Raw genomic sequence first — 22,152 nt, 5'->3', positions numbered from 1 at the left:
CACTTGATAGGTAGCGTTCGAGGAACAAGATGAAGTCTATAGTATACTATTAACTAGACTTTATACATTATATAAATATTATATATGAATATAACAGTATATTATTTATTGTGTAACATACACGATACAATAAGATAAATAGAATAATTATATAAATATCATAATAATAATATAATAATTAAATGAAGCAATAGTTTAGTTGTACACCGCTTGACTATAGCGAAGCTCTCCTGACTCATATTTTAAGATGAAATATTTAGTTTAAGTATCTTTTAAGACTAAATGTTTGAATTTAGAAATTCATATATAGAACAATCAAACAAACAATTTTCCCTTACTTCATAATTCAGAGAGCACGCAATGTCGTCATCCGGTTAGCCACGACAAAAGTCTTCTTGTAGCTCACGTATTGTCAGTACCTACATGCTAGTTAGTGATTGTTACGTACGCTCGGAACGCACCTCAACACGAAATGTCAAAATGCTCTGTCAGATTTGCGCTGTCTGCTATCGCTTGCTTTTACAAAATTAATACGTATAATAAATCTGTTGTTTATAATAATAGCATTTAAATACTACGCCCAATATAGAAACCCACAAAACACAACAGACTGGCGACGAGGATCGAAGATTAACTGGTACAGCAGCATTAATCGGTACACCTAAAGTGAAATGGCGGGACAGCCACGTGTTCAATAACCCAATTGTTCCTACATACATACCCTTCCTTCCAATCCAGGGGCTCCTTTCCCTGTGATGATAGCCCGCTTCACAAATTCCTGTATCCATTACAATGGAAGTACAATTTACGCAACTTATGTCGTCACTCGCCGAGACACTACGTACAGTGCAGAACCAACAAGCGCAGATGCAAACCATGTTTATGCAGCAACAGCAAACTACAAGTAATAACACAGTAAGTGGTATTGTTTTACAACCTTATGACGAACTCCACGAATCTTTTGGATCATACATACAAAGATTGAACAATTATATTAATCTTAAAGGGGTTACAAGCCCTGTTACAAAGTTGCAAATCTTCTTAAATTGTATTGGTGCTAAATATTACCAAGTCCTCAAAAATATTACTGCTCCAGATACACTGGAAAATAAAACATATGAACAACTTGTTGAGATATTAAAGAACCATATTGCACCAGAACCAGGAGAAGTTGCTCAACAACACAAATTCTGTTTAAGGATTCAAAATGAAAATGAATCTATCGCTAACTACGTAGCGGGACTAAAGGAAATAGGAGGAAAATGCAATTTTATCTGCAATTCATGTAAATCTACAACATTTGATACACATTTACGTGTACAATTCATACGAGGTCTTCGCAGTTCAGAAATTAAAGAAAGGTTATTACAAGAATCATCACAAACATCATTTGATGAAATAATAAGGATTGCAATGGCAATCGAAACATCCAAAAGTGAAACCCAACAAATGGGGCCAGATGTTCATATGCCCAATATTAATAAAATTTCACAAAAACCTATACCAAAAATTTACAAAAATACAGGTAAGAAAGGCAGCTGTTATAGATGTGGAAAATCAAACCACAAGGCAAATAAATGTTATTTAAAGAATAAATTATATTGTAAAAAGTGCAACCGAAAAGGACACATCCAATCAGTTTGCTTTAAGTCGCAAAAACAAATTACAACAATTGAAGATGAAGAATATTCAAGTCAAGATGAAATTTATGAAATACATAAAATAGAAAACAGCGAAAAGGATGAAAAGTTTAAAATTACATTACAATTACATAGCAAAGAGAGACATACATGGGAATTGGATACAGGAGCCGCAGTCACCACCTGTTCTACAGAATATTATAATAAATATTTCAGTGATTTAAAACTAGAAAATTCAAAAATAAAATTGAGAACTTATACTGGTGAAATTATAAACCCAATAGGAATTTGTAACATAAAAATACAATACAAAAATAAGAAAATTACAGGAAGATTATTTGTTCTTAATAGGAAAGTCGACCCAGTAGTGGGAAGAGAATGGTTAAGAAAATTAGGAGTACGTTTGGAAATAAATAAAATAGAGATAGGGAAAAATGATATAACTGAAGAACAATACAAGAAAAATTTAGAAAAATTAATAGATCAATATAGAGAGATATTTTCAGAAGAAATTGGAGAAATAAGGAACTACACAGTGAAATTCAGCTTAAAAGAAAATGTTACACCAATTTTCATCAAGGCAAGACCAGTACCGTTTGCACTAAAAGAAAAAGTTGAAAACGAAATTGATCGATTAGAGAAGGCTGGGATATTAGAGAAAGTTACATATTCACAATGGGGAACGCCTGTAGTACCAGTCGTGAAGCAGAATGGCAGTGTACGGTTGTGTGCTGATTACAGAGCCACATTAAATAAAAATTTACTTGATGATAAGTACCCAATCCCAAGAGTGGAAGAAGTTTTCTCCAAACTAAGTGGTGGTAGATATTTCTGTACCTTGGATATAAATCAGGCATATTTACACATGAAAACTGACCCAGCCACAGCTGAAATGCAAGCCATCAGCACATGCAAAGGTACATTTAAAGTCAATAGACTAATGTTTGGTGTCAAAGTCGCTCCAAATCAATGGCAAAGATACATGGATCAGACCCTCCAGGGACTACCAGGTACAGCCTGTTTCTTCGATGATATAGCTATTCAAGGACAGACATACATAGAATTATTAAAAAGAATACAAACTATCTTTCAAAAGTTAAAAGAGTGTGGACTACATTTAAATAAAAATAAATGCCAATTCTTGAAGAAATCTATTACATACTTGGGACATAAAATAAATGAGAACGGCTTGCATCCTACTGAAGAAAAAGTAAATGATATTAAGAATAGTCCACGTCCCACTGATGAATCTACATTAAGAACATTTCTAGGAATGGTTAATTATTACCAACAATTCATTCCTAATCTAGCTTCAAAACTAAATCCTCTATATACACTTCTACAGAAAAATATAAAATTTATATGGTCAAAAGAATGTGAAACTTCATTTCAAGAATTAAAGAAGGAAATATGTAGCGAAAAGGTACTTACACCCTTTCATACACACTTACCAATTACATTAGCTACTGATGCATCACCTGTTGGATTTGGTGCAGTGTTGTCACACATTATGCCAGATAATAAGGAGAGACCGATAGCATTTGCATCGAGATCACTTACCAGTGCAGAAAAAGGCTACAGCCAGCTGGATAAAGAGGCAGCAGCATTGATATGGGGTTTGAAAAAGTTCTTTCATTATTGCTATGGACGCAAGATTACATTAATAATTGACAATCAACCACTAGCAAGAATACTTCATCCGGAAAAGCCTATGCCTACAACTACCGCTGTAAGACTATTACACTATGCAAATTTTCTTGCTGGATTTGACTACAATATAAAAGTACGGAAGTCTACGGAACATGCAAATGCAGATTATTTCTCAAGGTTAGAACACCCTACAGTAAACTATAACCAACTAACAGATGATGATGTATTCTACTTGAATCAACTTACAGTACTACCAGTTACATTCCAGAAAATTAAAGAAGCTACAGCTAAAGATTTAGAATTACAGAAATTATATCAGGATATTCAATCAGGTACAAATTATACAAAAGGACTACATGAATTTTCTATACAAAGTAACTGCATTTTCTATGGAATAAGAATAGTCATTCCAAAACAATTACAACCTGCAATTCTACAAGAATTACATACAGCTCATACTGGTATTGTAAAAATGAAGGCACTAGCAAGAAGCTATGTCTGGTGGAAAAATATAGATGCAGATATAGAAAGAATGGTAAATGAATGTAAACCATGTTGTTTATTACAGAAAAATCCTGCAAAAATACCTATACACAGTTGGGAATACCCAAAAGAACCATGGAGTAGAATTCACATTGATTATGCAGGACCATTTTTTGATCAATATTTTCTAATTGTTGTGGACGCATACACCAAATGGCTAGAAGTAATACCTACTACATCCATAACAACTACAGCTACTATTAAAATATTAAAAAACTTATTTACTACATTTGGACTACCTATAACTATAGTATCAGATAATGGAAGACAGTTCCGTTCAGAAGAAATGATGACATTTCTGAAAGAAAATGGAATTCAGTCCAAGTTTACAGCACCGTTTCATCCATCTACAAATGGACAGGCTGAAAGATATGTACAAACTTTTAAAAATAAAATTAAAAGCATGATCCATGAGAAAGGCACATTAATGGAAAAGTTATCAAGATTTTTGATGATGTACAGAAAAACTCCTAATAATACTACAGGATTAAGTCCAGCGGAAATGATGTTTAAAAGGTTATATAGAACAAAAATAGACTTAGTAAAAAGAGATCTAACTACAGAAATGAATATGAAACAAAATACAGAAGGATTTAATAAAATATATAGAGAAGGAGACAGAGTGCAGATTAGATTCTATGACAGTAATAAATGGAAAATTGGGAAAGTAATACAAAAGAAAGGAAAACTACACTACAATGTGGAAGTGGATGGAAAAATACATACAAGGCATATAGATCAGATAAGAAGAACTATGTGTACTCAAGGAAATGATGTTACATACTTACCTCACTTACCTAAGTTGATAGCCACGCCAGCTGCGACATCTGTATCATCACCTGAAAAAGAAAGAAGATTGAATTATACACCTGATGGGAGAGAATACTTACCTGACTCACCTGTACTGGAAACTTCACCCTGCCATGAAACAGGAACGGAGAATAATAAGCCTGTTTCGAAAAGAAAATCTTTATTTGTTCCAGGTTCTATTACAGAGAATGTGACACAGCCACAGCTCGCACCAGTAGCTACGCCGGCATCTCCGAGTGGTGTCGAGCAACCAGTTGTGCTTCGCCGAAGTACGAGAATCAGAAAACCTACAAACAGATTGAACCTTTAAGTTACAACGTGGGGGAGTGTTACGTACGCTCGGAACGCACCTCAACACGAAATGTCAAAATGCTCTGTCAGATTTGCGCTGTCTGCTATCGCTTGCTTTTACAAAATTAATACGTATAATAAATCTGTTGTTTATAATAATAGCATTTAAATACTACGCCCAATATAGAAACCCACAAAACACAACAGTATCAAAACAATAATAATGTCATTTAATGTTAAAGTCGTGTTATGAAAAACCATAAGACGAATATCAGGGGATTCGGAACTGACCCCATTTGGATATGTTCGTTTCCCAAATTAACTCAACTGGGAATTGAATCTGAATTATATTTCCAAGCGTAATTTTCCTATGTAATAAAAGACCGCTAAATTACATTTCATTTGATCTAATATTCAAGATTGAAATTATTACTAGAAGTATTTTAAATGGTATTTTCTTCACGGGTTTCATTTGATAAATTAACGTGTAGATTGTATTTCGTTCCTGGGAATCCCTACAAGTATTATAAATGTGAAAGAGCTCTATCAGTTTGTTTGTTTCTTGTCTCTAGATAACTTTAACGCTCGATCAGTCGTCAAAAAATTTGGTGTGCATGTAGAATTTTGGACAAAGAAGGCAGTAGGCTGTTATATATTTTTTCCCGGTCACGCAGACGAAGCCATGGACAAAAACTAATACGACATAAGCTGATGGAGAGTGGTGACTGTCATTTATTACTATGATAATAAGGTGAATGTCACGGAATACATTTTGCAGCTTTTATTCGACATACAATACCATCAAGTAGGACTAACTCAATGTAATAAATAACATTTCATTAATTTAAAAATTATGCAGTGTAGTAGGAGCTGCAATTAAGTGGTGTGACGACATAATTATATACATATGGTGGCTAGATATAAACTAGAAACGAATAACCGACGTACTGAATGGCTTTCCTTGGGAAAAGCCTGATTAGCAGTGGACTACGGTAAGCTTACAATGACAATGAAGCAGGTGGGCTTTGGTGATGTTTTAACAGAGACGCTGCTGACTATCCCTATACTATTAAGTTCCCTTAGTCGCCTCTTACGGTATCCACAGGAAAGGAAGGAGTGCACCATTCTATGCCAGGAGTGAACTGTTTTAAGCGTATTAATTAGGAAATTGTTTGTATAACGAGCTGCGCTCTGGGAAATTATTCATCATATCCATGGTCATTCTCTACTCGTATCATTGTAGTTTTTGTCATCGATAGGGAACATTCTTATACCTTAAAACCTAAATGGTCACATAAATACATGGTCAATGTCAGAGAAGTTTTATTCCGTAAACGCTTTAATCTCTTTAAACTCCTGATTGAGGTTTTCCCTAGATTCTATGTATGTTCAAAAGAGTGTTTTTTAAGATTTCTTCCGGCTTGGCAATGCACACTGAACACCTTTGCTATTGCAAGTATCCATAGTATTTGACAGTTTACCATCAGACGAGCTATATACTTATTGCTTAATTTTGTAGTAAAAAAAAAAAAACATTATTATATAATTTAAAAAAATATCTACCAGTTTTAATACGCCCATCATAAAAATGTTATAAGGAACATGAAGCAAATTGACCAAGCTCCGTGCTACGGTGCAATTTGTCACAGTGGCCATTTGCTTCTGACGGTTTGACCAATATATTCCGTTTTAAAAATAGTTTCGGCTTATGGAGCTAAGGTTTATTGGATTTATTATTCTTTTTTCATATTCAAGTCTTGTACTGCCATCCTTTATGCTTCGTAATTGATATATCTTCTAAAGAAAATATGAAGAATGTCTTGATGTTCTGCGATGCTATACTACCACTTTTACATTGTCCCTTACCCTAATGATTTATGCTTTCATTCATGCCTCTTTTATATGGAAATGATGAAATTAATACATAGAAAGCAAAGTTCATAGTATATGTATCTACATATATCCACTATCTATGTAATTCACAATTTATTTTGTTAAATCGCAACTCAGCAATGCACATTAGTATGTACGAGTACATTATGTAAATTGCATAATCTACGTCATGGCTAAAGTTAAAGGATCCATATTTATATTTGCCTTAGTCGTGATTATCATTCATTATCTATCCAGTGTTTAACATAGACCTCTCTCTATTGAAAGATTTTGCTTGTAGTTGCCTATGGCAGATGGATTTGTTACCTTTGGTTATGTTTTAAGAAGGGCGCTGTTGCCTATCCCTCGACCATTAATTTCTCTTAGTAACCTCTTACGATATTCACGAGAAAAGAAGGGGCGGCATATTTTATGCCGGGATCACATGTTATTACACATGTTATTGAATGGCAATTCAGCAATGCACAAATTTCTACAATACGAACAAAATAGATAACCAGTATTATAATATCTATGGCAAGGCATTGGTCTGCGTTACCCGCCTACTTATTTCCGTCTCATTAATATTTTACAATTAATTAAATGACATTTTCTTAGAAATATATCTCATCAAATTACTACTCATTAAAAGCTTTTGTTCTAAACTGCATAATAACCTAGGCCTCATTTAGTTAAATGAAATAAGGCGAGCTATCACGCAACTGTAAAAGTTATTGTTGAAAAAGTATTTTAATCACAACCTTCAATTATAGTCCATTATAATTAAATCGCTATTCCTAAGCGATGACTAGCAAGTTTATGGTAATATGTGTTATAATACTTCATGCTATGTTATTATATGGGTCGGCAAATAACATTGTTTTCTTGCCCTGATTATTTACAAAAGATCACGTATAACATAATGATAAACTAGTAGGTGGTAAACACTGAATGAATTTTGGAAATAAGATTTTTAAATGTCTTTAAAATTCGTATATTATATACGAAAATAATTATATATATATATATAATTTCAGCTGTTAACTGTCCACCATAAAGGGAGTTTTGCCAGCAATTGCTACGTTTGGCAGGCGGGTTGACAACCGCAGTTAGGCTTGTACAGATGTTTTAAGAGGGACACTGCTGCCTACCCTCACCATATGCTCCGTTTTATTTTCTTTAACACACCATTCCATATTGTAATTTGATAATGAACACGAAAAAATATGTGAATTCGCGAAATCGAAAGAAGTTTTAAAGTAATAAATGTGTTCAAAATTCAAAATAATTAAAAAGTTGAAAAAAAGAAAAATTATTATATAACAGTATTTATGGCCAGACTATTTATATATATAATAAGAATAATAATAATAGTAAGAAATTAATTAATTAATTTCAGCCTCCTAACTTAACATTACCGTAGTAGGGAGAAGTCTCAATATTTTTTTTGTCCTTTTCAATAGAATTTTCTTTGGTATAAATGTTCATTTCTACTAACAGAACACTTTCAAAGACAGTATCGATTTCTGTTTCATCTTGTTTAATAAGAAGTTTATCATATTGATTAGGATGAATTAGGTCTGGTTTATTTACATTCTTGATTGGCTTGATTTAGAGAACTAATTTCCATTATTTGGCTTTCGTCTTGATTATGTTTCTTAAGCTTACATATTCATAGGATATCCTAATTAATGTCTGGATCTGAATAATACCATATAAATGATATATTGTATACCTAAAAGCTAAGTTTTGTTGTATAAGTGGCTAATGTAATGACAATGATTTACTGTTAATATATTAAATGTAATTAACAAAAGATACTGCTTCAGATTTTGAGGATCGTAGCTTCGATCCCATATTACAAACATTTCTATTCATAAGTATGCTTGTTTGTATTGGTCTTGTTTTAGTATGCCCATCAGTTCTTCAATACAAGCTACGTTTAATTAGAGACCAGATGTTGTAATAAATCCAGTAGAATTTATATGTATTCCTCTTAAGATGAAATTTTCAAAAATAATTTTTCGCTGATACTTATATTACAAAGTAATCCTATGTTGTACTTGTGTTAATGTACCCAAATTACAACTTTCTAAACTTAGTAGAATTTGGCCGTGTGTTAATAGTCAGTCGGGATAACCGATTTTATATTAAGTATTTATTAATATATTTTTTTTTATAATTTGTCACATGTACAATTATGAATATATTATTAATACCTCGTTATATTTCAATTATGTATAAATTTGATAAAGTTGTTACAATAATCAAATTATTATATGTGGTTGTATATACTGCATTTGTCCATTTCATAATATATATGATCCGATTATATATAAATGTAACAAAACTGTCACGAATATGACAATATAATAAATTGTACACATTATTGCGTGTGATTGTACACAATAAAAAATAAAATCAAACTAAGAGATATCAAATAACTACGCAACGACAGCTGTATGCGTTCTGTAAAAATGGCTGTTCTGTAATAATTGCATATACAGTCTACATACTGAATTTGTACATTTCAGTAATATTTATAAACCGACTATATATAAATGTGACCAAACTGTCACGAGTGTGACAATATAATAAATTGTATACATTATTGCGTGTGACTGTACACAAGGAAAAATAAAATCAAACTTGAGGTCTATCAAACAATCACGCAGCGACAGCTGTATGCGCCGCGTAAAAATGGCCCTAGAAACGTAAGCGATGATGTGTACGTGACCAGAATATTACGCGCCACAACCGTCAGTGTGCGTAAGGATATTATTACGGGTCTTATGGGACGAGAATCCTGTACTGTAAGTTAGTTCGTTCTTTTGCTGAAAAGTTTTGATTCAGGGTATGTATGAAATATTACCTATTTTTTTACTGATATGCAATTATATTTTAAATAATGTACATGGATAACTTATAATGTAGTTTAATTTTTAAGGGGTGTGCCAACGATGCATGCAATTAAAGCCTCTACAATTATAACTTTTTATTATTTTTAAATGGATGATAATTAAGTGAGAATGGAATGGTAACACTGCCTGTTCTACTAGTATACGCTGGCGATGCATTAGTAAGTGGTAATATTTTTTATTATTATTATTTCAGCCGGTAACTGTCAATGCTGGACATAAGCCTTTCTCATAAGGAAAGTTTTGCCAGTAATTGCCACGCTTGTCAGGTTGCTTGACAACCGTAGTTAGGCTTTTAAAATGTTTTAAGAGGAACGCTGCTGCCTATCCCTCACCCTTAGTCGCCTCTTACGAAAACCACAGAAAAGGTAGGGTCGGTCCATTCCATGCCGGGGCACACACATCGAAGTGGTAATAAGTGAAGATAAAATCAGGTAAGTTAGCTCATCTTGATGAATTCAACAAGAATTAAACACGATGGTTTTCAGAGGGAACCGCTTGGAGGTTGACCAATACCTGCCACGGTATTGGAGTGGAATTAATAGGAAATAATAGTACGTCAGTCCCCAATAAAATACTATCTCTTATATTAAATAAATATTGTTAATTCTTCTCTCCTACGTTATTATAATAATTTTACTAGAGCATTAACAAAAGGTTGATCAATATTTATAAAAAAGGCAGATATATATGAGTATAAGCCACTTGGGAGCAGTTACTAACACTGAAAATTTACTGAAACGAAAAATTGAAATGAAAATTACAATAAAGGTCGTTTTTAAAATTGTTAACTTTCATAACGAACAATGTCGAAATGGGACCAATAAACTGTAAATTCTGAAGGTTTTCTGGCACAGTGTTTATTATTGAATGAAGGAATGAATGAGTATACTTTATTTGCATTATACAATATAGGAAATAAACAAGACAATTAACAAATATAACGATACAAATGTATAAGTACAGTAAGGCGGTCTTATTGCTGAGAGCAATCTTTTCAAGACAACCTTAGGGTAATGGACTTATTGTTGTACAAGTGAGTATTGTATAATTAATAAAATTAACAGAATAAAACATTAAAGAGAATAATTATAAATACCTTTATCAAATTAAAAAAAAATAAAGTGATTAACTATCTACAATATATAATCATATATAAATAATTATAGGCATAAGGAAAACAAATTAACATAAAATAAATAATTATATAAATACATAAATAAAGAATGCCAATTTATCAAATGAAGAATTAACCAGTTAGTGAAAAGATAATCTTTCACTTGTCGCATTACTCAGATATAAAAACTAATAAACGTAGTAAGTTCGAGTCTAGTCTAAGCTATTATGGAAAGTTGTATAAATAATCCATTAAAAGCATCAAATGTAAAAAATTGCTAAATTAGTATATTAGTATTAGTAAAAAATAAATAAAATGACTTGGCAATTGACTAACACATACATTCTACTAATAAAATAGTTTATTTACTTAGTAATCGCTATTGTAGATTATTCTTTTATAATTAGTTATTATTATTTTTATTTTTATAGTAAGTAATTATTTGTATATAATTTTATTCTTCATATAAATTTACTCTCACTTATACTTTATAATTAAAGTTTGATTGTTCGAAATACATCACCAGTATCAATATACATTAACATTTATGTTATTTTACTTTTTAAAGTCAAGATGATTTATCCGATGTAGAACTGAAAATTAACATAAAAACACTATTTACGTTTTTGTGTTATTTTTTCCATTTATTTGAGTCCCTACTAAAAAAATTCTTACTTCTTTTATATATTTTGCTGCATTTTACCTCTTTCTACTGTATATGTCTGTTGTTATTTATGTAATGTAAGTAATGGAAAAATGAATTATCTTACTACTTATATTATAAACAGAATATAGAATAATATTGTATTCTGTATTAAAATTATTTGTCACACTTGGCAAATAATACTGGCACAAATCGAAATTAAAAAAAATACAATATAAAGTTTCGAATATGAATTAGTCGCTCGGGCGCGGTAACCGCTATAAAACAAAAAGTTAAGGATCTGCAACGCACGCGTTACATCTATAATATTTTTAACCGACTTCAAAAAAGAGGAAGTTCTGAATTCGATTGAATTTTTTATATAAAAAGATATCCTTACAGATTGGTCTCGTAGTAATATTATCAAAAACAGATCAGTAGTTTAGTTTTTAGATCAATATTGCTAGTTTTGTCACATTTGACAGTCGGGTTTTTTGACACAATCTCTAATTATTTTGTGATGAAAATAAAATTGTAAGCCCGCTTGTTTTATTGGTAGATTCTGGCGGGAACGCATCCCTATTGCAGGCGCCTATTTCCTACGGTACTTTTCACCATCAAATGTACTACACTTTATAGGTTTCTTTTATACCTCAACGGCGGTATAAAAGAAATACACAATAATAAAAACAAATTGACAATAAAATTGAGAACTTCCCGCTTTTTGAATTCGGTTTCAAATGTATTGAAGGTTCTGACGTTAGCTGTAATAATGTATATAATATTTTTATTGCAGAGAAATACAAACGCGGACGTTCATGGTCAATTACTCACACCAATAAAAAAGGAAGGGATGCGAAGGTCAGACATGATTAGGTATATTGTACATCGGATATGGGAATGGATACAGGGGCGATGGTAGCATTCTCTCATGCGATGATTAATGATAACTGCGCTACTTTGGTTTCGACCAAGAAATACATTTTTCTTATATCACAAATGAACTGTTTCCGTTGGTATATTTAATATCTAACAATATGCTTTGATAATATTGTCAGTAAATATAATATTTCTTTCTTTCACTATTAATATATTTATTTCTGTTTATTTTTTGTATATTGTTATATTAAATTTTGTATTTATCATAGGTATTTTATAAGCCAAATATTCGTATTAAGAACAAAGTACTTTTTTTATACCACTGAAGTGGCAAAATAAGCAAACGGCACACCTGATGGAAAGCGGTTGCTGTAGCCTATGAACGTCTGCAATACTCTGAAACTTCTTTGCACTTTATTTGAACAACTCGATGCTGTAGTCCCTTGAAAAAACCTCGGCCTGGAGCTCATTCTACAACCTGAGTATTCGTGAAAAGAAACATCTCTGAAACCGCACTGTACGTAACTATCAAGATTCTAAGATATAGGGTGAATTCCCTGTCTATGGCGAGCCGTGCGATGATAGAAAGATGCCGTGGGCACTTATTAGAATAACTTAAAAATCTTAACAAAATTAGTATAGAACTACTATGAATTAACTAAGATTTTGTGTAACATGAACTTTTTTGTTATGCTTACCTACTAAATTATAAAATATCGTTCAAGTTCATTTACTCGTAATGACGTCACAATTAGATAATCATTTTAAAATTTGCTTAGCATTTAATATTTGTAAAATAAAAACTCAATGTACTTATAAACTTGGCTAGTCCCGGCATAGAATAGGCTACCCCTTTCTTTTTCATGGGTATCGTAATAGCGACTAAGGGAGTAAAGGTAGCAGCACCCTTCTTGTAATATCTCTAAAGCCTAACTGCGTTTAACAATTTGCCTGCCAAGCATGGCAACTACTGGAAAAACTCCCGAAGGGAAGGCCTATATTCAGCAGTAGAGAGTTAAAGGCTGATATGATGATACCTACAAACTTTTCGACTCGCACAAATTTAGAAAATAGGCTTCGAAAACTTAATTTAAGTTCCACCCGTCCATTAAACCCGAATAAGCTTAAGTGTAGTGATGTTTCGGAGGTGTTGAAACTATCAAATTTTAATGCTCTCAAGTTACGTCAAACTTTCGTTAAGTTTACATAGTCCGAGATATCGTTATTATAAACCAAACGTGCCTAATATGAAAATTAATACAACCTTAGTTGTATATTGTTTTGATTTTGTTGTTAGTGTTTTGAAAACCTTATCAACAACAACAACAACGTTATAAAAATATCTACTATTGTGTCTAATTAATAAAAATTTGAGCGATCAATAAAATATTTAATCTATAAATAAGTATTACTAACTGTAACTCACGTTTTAGCCTGGTTAAATTAGATTAAAAACGCTATATGCTCATTTTAGATACAGTCCCTAGATATACCACAGTTTTTATGAGTAATGAGTAATAAATATTTATAAATTTTCGCATTCGTAATACTATTAATATACTGAATACGAAAATTTATAACGATATTTGTGACTCTTTTACATAAAAACTAATGAACGGATTTGAATAAAATTTGGTTTACAGATAAATTATATCCTAACTCAGTATATAGGATATGTTGATATACTGATTCACGCGGGTAAAGCCGCGAGTTACAGATAGTATTATATATACCTATATATATTCAACATATGTTTAAAAACTAACTCTATTTTTATGATTACTTTTTTAAAAATTGATAAAATTGACCTTTTATTTTACCTCTTTAAAATATGAACCGTTAATAAATACCTATGAATAATGAAAATAATTTATTCAGTGCCAGTAATTTTGATTTCAATTATATTGAATTAATTATGCATTGATTAATGAATGAATTGGAATGAAGATTTAAAATGTTTTACACGATTTTTTAATTTATGACTCTATCTACCTTCATTTAACTTCATTACATTTAATTCTAAAATATTTAAACATGATCCAGAGGAAGATTTTGTACAAAAGTCGTTTGCTTGAGCACTTCTACCCCATACGTGTTTCTACCATGAAGCTATTGTGTTTGCATGGTTGTTTTCCGTTTGAAGGGTGGGATGTAGCAGTGAATTAACAGGGTACAGAAGAATAACACCTGAGTTCTCAAGAATAGCAACGCATAGGGGTTATCATGGGCGAAACAGTATACTCTGTTATATTCATGGTACTGCTCGTGTCTATAGTCGACAATTACCACTTTCCATCAGGTGGGCCGTCAGCTTGCTTGCCAATCTAATTTGCATGAAATATATATAACGTAATTTCTATAAAAGTAGTTTCTAAATGGCTTTATTTTATACAAGCTGTATCTCGCGGCGCTGCTATGAATCGTACATAAAGTATCTATGTGCTAAGTTTATATCATAACTACTAATGTGTCAAATTTCATTAAAATCTGTTTAGTATTTAACACGTGAAAGAGAAACAAACATCCATCCGATGGTCCATTCATAATTACAAGGTTTCATATTTAAAATATATTTGTTTTCTCCGTACTAATTGTTAGTGTCAATATATGTTGTATTTGCCTATAAAAAATTGTTACATTTAGTTCTAAGTTCCATAATTGTATACATATTTACACTATGTGGAAACAATTGTGGGTGAACCTAATTAAATAAATAAATATTATTAGTTGGATAAAGCCATTTTGTCGTTACTACTACACTTAATCCTTGTGTAATGTCTGGATTAGTGATAATACTCTAGTTGTATTTACTCGATATCCTGTTGTTAGTACATACATGAGCTTTTGTTTTCCCTTTAGCTTGTTATTAATTAAAGCACTGTTAGGTACTACTAAGAGTATCTCTACAGTGATGTAGATAATTAATAAAGCAAATTAATTAATTAGTATTTTGTAATATTAGAAAGGCTGATACAAGCACCTGGATTTTTAACCTACAAAATAGAATTATTTTTAAAGTAACGATAATTTATAATCTCTTAGCGTAAGTTTTTTTTTTAATACTGTAGTTTACATAAGGTATTAAGGTAGAAAACCTTTCTACTCTATATTTTGCCTTATCAAAAGGTATGTTGTGGGGATTTCACAAGATCAACACTATTTAGTTATATATATTGATATTTTTAATTAAATATACGTTTGTGTTTATTTTTATCTGATTGTTTAAACGATAAATTTAATTAAATTAATATTACTGTATTAAATAATACCTATTCATTTATTATTATTGACTATTTTGTACAAGATAGAAACTTTGTACAGAAGTTATCTGCATTCATTTTAGTGGTGACCCTGTTGATTTAAACATGATATTTAAAGTCTATATAGGATAGTAAACAACTAAGACATGACCTCTTGAAATAAAGATGTTAACGCTATTAGGAATGGTCTTGTAAATATACATGTAGGTAAAAGAACTTGAATAAATTTGTGGAGCCATCTAAAATGTCTCCGCCTACCAGCCAAGGTGAGACGTGCTCTGAATATCGTTCGACACATTAGCAAATCTGGATGACATGTGCGAACATGACTGCACTTTGCATTCGAGACAAGTTCACATCTATCTAGTGCTGCCCATTAACCGATGTTATTAATTAATCGATAGAGTATTTAAAAAATCGAATAGTTTATTGGTATATGTAAATTTACATAATTAAATTGATTATAATGTAATAATTACTTTTCTAAACTAGCATCAAGCAAATCCATTGATGGAGTCTTCATATATTATATGATATTGTTTGTTTTAAATTGTAACCTGTGTAGCTGTAAGTATTATTATGTTCCTATTTTGTGAGAGAAATATTTACTACAAATTATATTATAATATATATTATCCTATGAAATGAAAAAGATAGCAAAGATCGATGTCTGATTCAAACTCATGAATTCGTTTGCGATAACAATTTCATCGATGGATTCATTTGTCATTTATCTAAGACAAGGACGAAGGACTTAAAAAATTACGACAGTATCAATTATGTTGACAGTAATTTAAAGCAATATATACTATGGATAAACCTTACTACTCTTATAAATGCAAAAAATGAGCTTATTTGTTATATATATTATCTTATAAAATGAAAAAAGATAGCAAAGATCGATGTCTGATTCAAACTCATGAATTCGTTTGCGATAACAATTTCATCGATGGATTCATTTGTCATTTATCTAAGACGAGGACGAAGGATTTATAATATTTACGATAGTATCAATTATATAAAGCAATATATACTATGAATAAACTTTACTACTATTATAAATGCAAAAAGTGAGCTTATTTGTTGCCTCTTCATGCTTTAACGTTTAGTTTTTTCCTGCGGTTTCGTCTATTTAACCAGATATATTGATTGAGATATAAAAGTAATACATACCTTTTACTCTCCCTAATACTACGTCTTTGTCCATTTCCCACCAATGAAAATTTTATGACGATTGGCCAAGTCTTTAAGGTACAAAGAGGTATTTGACAAACACGATTATACATCTATATATTAAGAATTATAGTTTAGACTATCCACTATTAGATAATTTGTATTTCCAATTTAATTGTCGATTAATAATCGATTCCTAAAGATCATTAACCAGCACTAATCTATCTACGGAATGATGTTAATTCTAGGATTGTTTCTAAGCCGCTGTATTACAATCTCAGATGTTACGTGGTATTTGATTTTCGAATTAGACATTCACCTTGAGCTGGTTTATGTAAAATGTTCCCACGACGTGCGAAATAAGCATACCAATACGATGTTCTGTAGTGGTTATACAAGATATTACATGTAAGACTAGGAATTCGAGCCACTAAGTATTTTATGAATATTGCTACGTGTTTTAGAATATTGCGAACTTATAAAGTTGTATTATACATTTATATTTATACTAGCTATTTCCCGTGGTTTTGTCCGTATGCGTTAGTATATAAAGTACATAAGTTATGATATAAATTAACCGAGCACTTAATTTCATTTAAATCCATTCAGCCAATTAAGTGTGATTGAGAAACAAACATCCGTATGGACATATATCTTTACAAACTTTTACTTTTCTAATATTAGTAGAATAAAAGCTCCAAAATTAAGCTACATAAGATTGTGTTCTACAAAAAGATCGACTACAATTGTGGCAAAACCAGTTATTTTGATTTACTAAACCGATTTTGATAAAATTTCTAAGAGATCAATCTGTAAATATATGCTTTCAAATAAAAATGAATTTTCCAAATCAGTTTATAACTGACGAAGTTATGAGTTAACAAACATAAAAAATACAACCGAGTTGAGAACTTCCTTCGGTTTGAAGTCGGTTGAAAATAAAAAGTGATCTCACCGAACTATGACAAAGCTATTTTAGGTATTGTAAAATTATTTACGAGTATTAATAATAAAAGTGCCTCGATAGCATCATAAAAATTGATTGAATTGCATGAAATTGCGATTAAAATATTCATATTATGCAGAATAAATAATCGAAGTTTTATCAGAAAAATAAGAACAAAATTTAAAATTATTACTCAGCTTACTGGAACTTATATGCTTTAATTAAACCTGTATTATAAATGTAATAATAAGTTAAAGATATAATTTGTTCTGTGCTTAGAATTTATTACAAAATTTATGTATACTCGTAAAGTGTAGTTTTTTTTATACAACTTAGAATGGTAAACAAGCTGACGGCCCACCTGATGGAAAATGGTAACCGTCGCCTATAGACATGAGCAGTACCATGGACATAGCAGAGTATACTATTTCGCTCATGATACCCCCCATGCGTTGCCATTCCTGAGGACTCGGGTGTTATTCCTCTGTACCTTGTTAATTCACGCCATATCCCACCCTTCAAACCGAAACACAGCCATGCAAACACAACTGCTTCACGGTTGAAACACGAATGGCACAGAGGTACCCAAGCAATCGACTTTTGTACAAAGTCTCCCTCTCTAAAAATATATTTGTATACATACCTTGAAGAAAGAAATTGTTGTTATAATTATTTTGTTATAAAACAATTGAAAATCATATATGAATCTGAATGACTTATTAACTATTTGAATTAAATGGAAATATAAAGTTTGTGTTCATGCACTAAACAGCTCCGTTTTCATTCATAATAACTTGTTTAACTATATTGCGTTAATAACTGCAACAAAATGAAAATCAACGTGTCACAGGTAAAATATGAAATTGGGAATATATTTTATTTAATATAAAATTCTTTTATAACGTTCCATATTTTCTTTTATTTTATTTTTAATTTCATCATCATCATCTTATCAGCCATTAAATGTTCACTGCTGAACATAGGTCTCCCCCTATTGGAGTTTTGCCAGCAGTTGCCACATTTGGCAGGCGGACTAGCATTCGCAGTTAGGCTTTGGTTAGGTTTAAATTGGAACACTGCTGCCCCATCCCTTGACCATTAAGCTCCCTTAGTTACGACAACTACACGACAATTATTATTTTAAAACAAAACTACAGCTCTCATATAAAATAATTTACGTGCTGAGTTTTATACAAAAAGTAATTCCAAAATACATTATTAATGTAATTAAAATGCTAGTAAAAAAATATTTACAGTTAATTACCGTTAAATATTATTGTTATTCTACTTTTGCAATTTATCCTTAAACATTTGTATTCTTTTGCTTCAAATGTTTTATTTCGTTTCATTTTTCTCTCACAAAAATAATTTACTACTCGTGCGAGGGTGTCATATTCTGTTGTCAAGCATTTTTATGCTACTTTCCTTATATACAAAGTTTTTTTTTTTTTTTTTTTTACTAAATAATGACTTTACAAAGCAAATGAAATCATTTTTAAATTGAATTTGTAAATTTAAATTTAGTCTGGGATACAATCTTGGGATTGCAGTCAAGTGTTGTCTGATTGAGCCTTAATTGGTTATCTGAAGATAATTTATTCGTTCTTTGATAAGTTTTACTTAAAATTCGTATTCAATGTGGGATGGTGATAAGAGAATTATTTCACCAGAAATTATAAAATGCTTTCACATCCGGGGACAGTATTCAAAACAAATACCAAGAGAAGATCCTTGCGGCCTCGTTATTGTCTTCAAATATAATGAATGATTGATGGCGTTTATTGTGTGTATCGATAATGTTGGCAACACTCACTATGGTACTATGGCAACAATCAACTAATATCTCTATGAACTATGAATATGACCTGACAGTCTGGAAGTATACTTATAATTATATATTATTATACTAGTTCTAGTTTATGGCTTTGCCTACATGAATATGAATAAAAGTAACATATGTGTTAATTTTGTCTATGTATCAAATTAAATTTACTCCAAAAATAATTACGAATTACTAATGTTGTTAGGATTATTGATGTATATACCATTTTAAAATAATTATATTTATACTACTTGTCTGTTTATTTATCACTAGCTTACTTAGTAACTTTAGTTGCGTGAACTCAGTAATCTTTCGTTTCGTGGAATTAATGTATCCTAAGAAATAGGGATGAAAATATTTTTACTATAAGCAGTTTCAATTGTCCACAGCCTACGAAATCCTTTATATTATTAATGTGAAAGTGAGTTTGTTTGTTACCTCTTAACACCTCAACAACAGCTTAGCCGACCACTATGAAATTTAAAATACACGTACTATATGGGATGAAGGACATAGATTGCATTTTATCCCGATCATTGAATGTATCTAGATCACGCGACCGAAGTCCCAAGCAAAAGTTAGTTTAGCTATATTTTACTTATTATTTAATTCATGTATTGAAAGAACAAGTGAGACTTAGTGATAAGAATATATTCTCTTAATATTAGTGTTGATAAAAAAATATTTTTTTAAATATATTGTTAATAATAATTATGTATTTAAAAATATGGTAAAGACATATTTAGAAACTTTATGAAATGCCCGTTTTATTAACATTTGAAGCACGTAAAAGTGTGTTCTGATCGAAATATAATTTCTCTTGATGAAACCGCATTCAGATCACCATAATTGTGGTCTTTTGTATGTGGTATATCAATATTGTCAATCCGTTATCCCTTCAGTTCGATTAACTCTGTATTGTTTAAGGTTTTCAATTTAAAATAGATTGAATAAGGGATATACGAGAGTGTAGTATACTCCAATAAATGGATAGGCGTTCGAGATAGTAAATACTTGATTAACTTTTAGACTTTCGCGCTGCATGTTTTATGGTTTATAAGCAACGGGAATTAAGACGATTCATTAGGTAAACTATACTCATATATTATATTTGCTTGTGATCTGGTCGAATCGTCGAGATAGTTCATATGAATGATTATAGTTTACCTAAATAATCATGTAGATTCTGGTATATATTGGGCTATGCCTTTCTCTCCCGCGCGTGTTTTAATAGGCGATTAAGGGAGTTTGTGATCGAGCGATAAACAGCAGCGTCCCTCTTAAAATATCACCAAAAACCAAACTGCAGTTGTCAACCCGCCTGCCAAGTGTGGCAACTACTAGTAAAACCCGCCAATAGGGGAAGGTTATGTTCAGCAGTGGCCAGTTAACGGCTGATACGAAAAATACAAAAAAATGACCACATTTCTTATAAATAGTAAATATGATACTTTTCCTATATCGTAATAAGGACAGGAAGGGTGGCTTATTCTATGCCGGGACCACACGGTAAGTAAATTGCATAAAAAATTCAGAATTTTTTTTTCAGTTATTTTCTGAATGTTAAGCTTATTTTCTTTAAAATAACATTATAGTCATATAGTTAATAATAACTCACGAGTGTTGTAATATAATCATCTATACTAATATTATAAAGAGGAAGAATGTGTTTATTTGTTTGTACTGGATAAATTGAAAAACTACTAAATCGATTAAAAAAAACACCTTTAGAAAGTTACATTATCGGCGAATAACCTGTGAGAACTCGGACTGGATTGTTAGTAAGCAATAAAGGAAAGTAGAATCTATAGTAACAAAAACAGGTCGAACCGCACAGTTTGGAGGGAGATAGAGCAAAAAGTTCGATCTCATGTGGTCACGACCCTCAGTAACGAGGAAACAAAGGAGACAATGGGTATAAAACTATAACGAAAAGTCAAACAAGGGTCAAAATCGTAATCTACGAGTATTAATATTATCAATGTGAAAGATTGTAAACATTTGGATGTTTTTTAAATACATGTACTTTTATGTAGTATGAAAATGGAATGAACACTGTCCAAGTTATTGTCATACGCTATCGGGATACTAGTGAGTCATTATTGATTAGTTGTGATGAATTCATTAAGAAATAACGACGGTGGGTTCCAGAAAGGTCCTTGCTGAGATCGACTAAACTGAGCAACCACTTTACTACTCTACTGAACTAACAATGAGTCTGCTTGTCATTGTTGCTAGCAATACACTATAATTAGGCTGGCCAGGCAGGTTTTATTTATACTATCACGATATGTGATCACATTACGGCATATTGAGCAAACACAGGGACAATACGGTGGGATATGGCGTGAATTTACTGGGTACAGAGGAATAACACCTGAGTCCTCAGGAATGGCAACGCTTGGGGGGTATCATGGGCGAAACAGTATACTCTGTTATGTCTATGGTACTGCTCATGTCTATAGGCGACGGTTACCACTTTCCATCAGGTGGGCCGTCAGCTTGTTTGCAATTCTAAGTTGTATAAAAAAAAATATATATGAATGCGATCAACTGAAAAAAGAGGTTCAAAACTCATTTTACTGAAA

General features: G+C 31.4%; 1 protein-coding gene across 1 annotated transcript; it reads left to right on the top strand.

Annotated features, from left to right (window-relative positions):
• The first annotated feature begins 792 nt into the window (after positions 1-792).
• LOC128201892 (uncharacterized protein K02A2.6-like) lies at positions 793-4,953 on the top strand. The gene is made up of 3 exons (XM_052900223.1): positions 793-1,361; positions 1,992-4,349; positions 4,443-4,953. Exons 1-3 carry the CDS (start codon positions 793-795, stop codon positions 4,951-4,953), a joined length of 3,438 nt encoding a protein of 1,145 aa, XP_052756183.1.
• Positions 4,954-22,152: the final 17,199 nt, after the last annotated feature.

Source organism: Galleria mellonella, unplaced genomic scaffold (genome assembly GCF_026898425.1).
Source record: "Galleria mellonella isolate WM207_F2 unplaced genomic scaffold, CSIRO_AGI_GalMel_v1 utg64, whole genome shotgun sequence".
Classification (NCBI taxonomy): Eukaryota; Metazoa; Arthropoda; class Insecta; order Lepidoptera; family Pyralidae; genus Galleria; species Galleria mellonella.
This window is presented reverse-complemented; position numbering and strand designations above follow the sequence as displayed.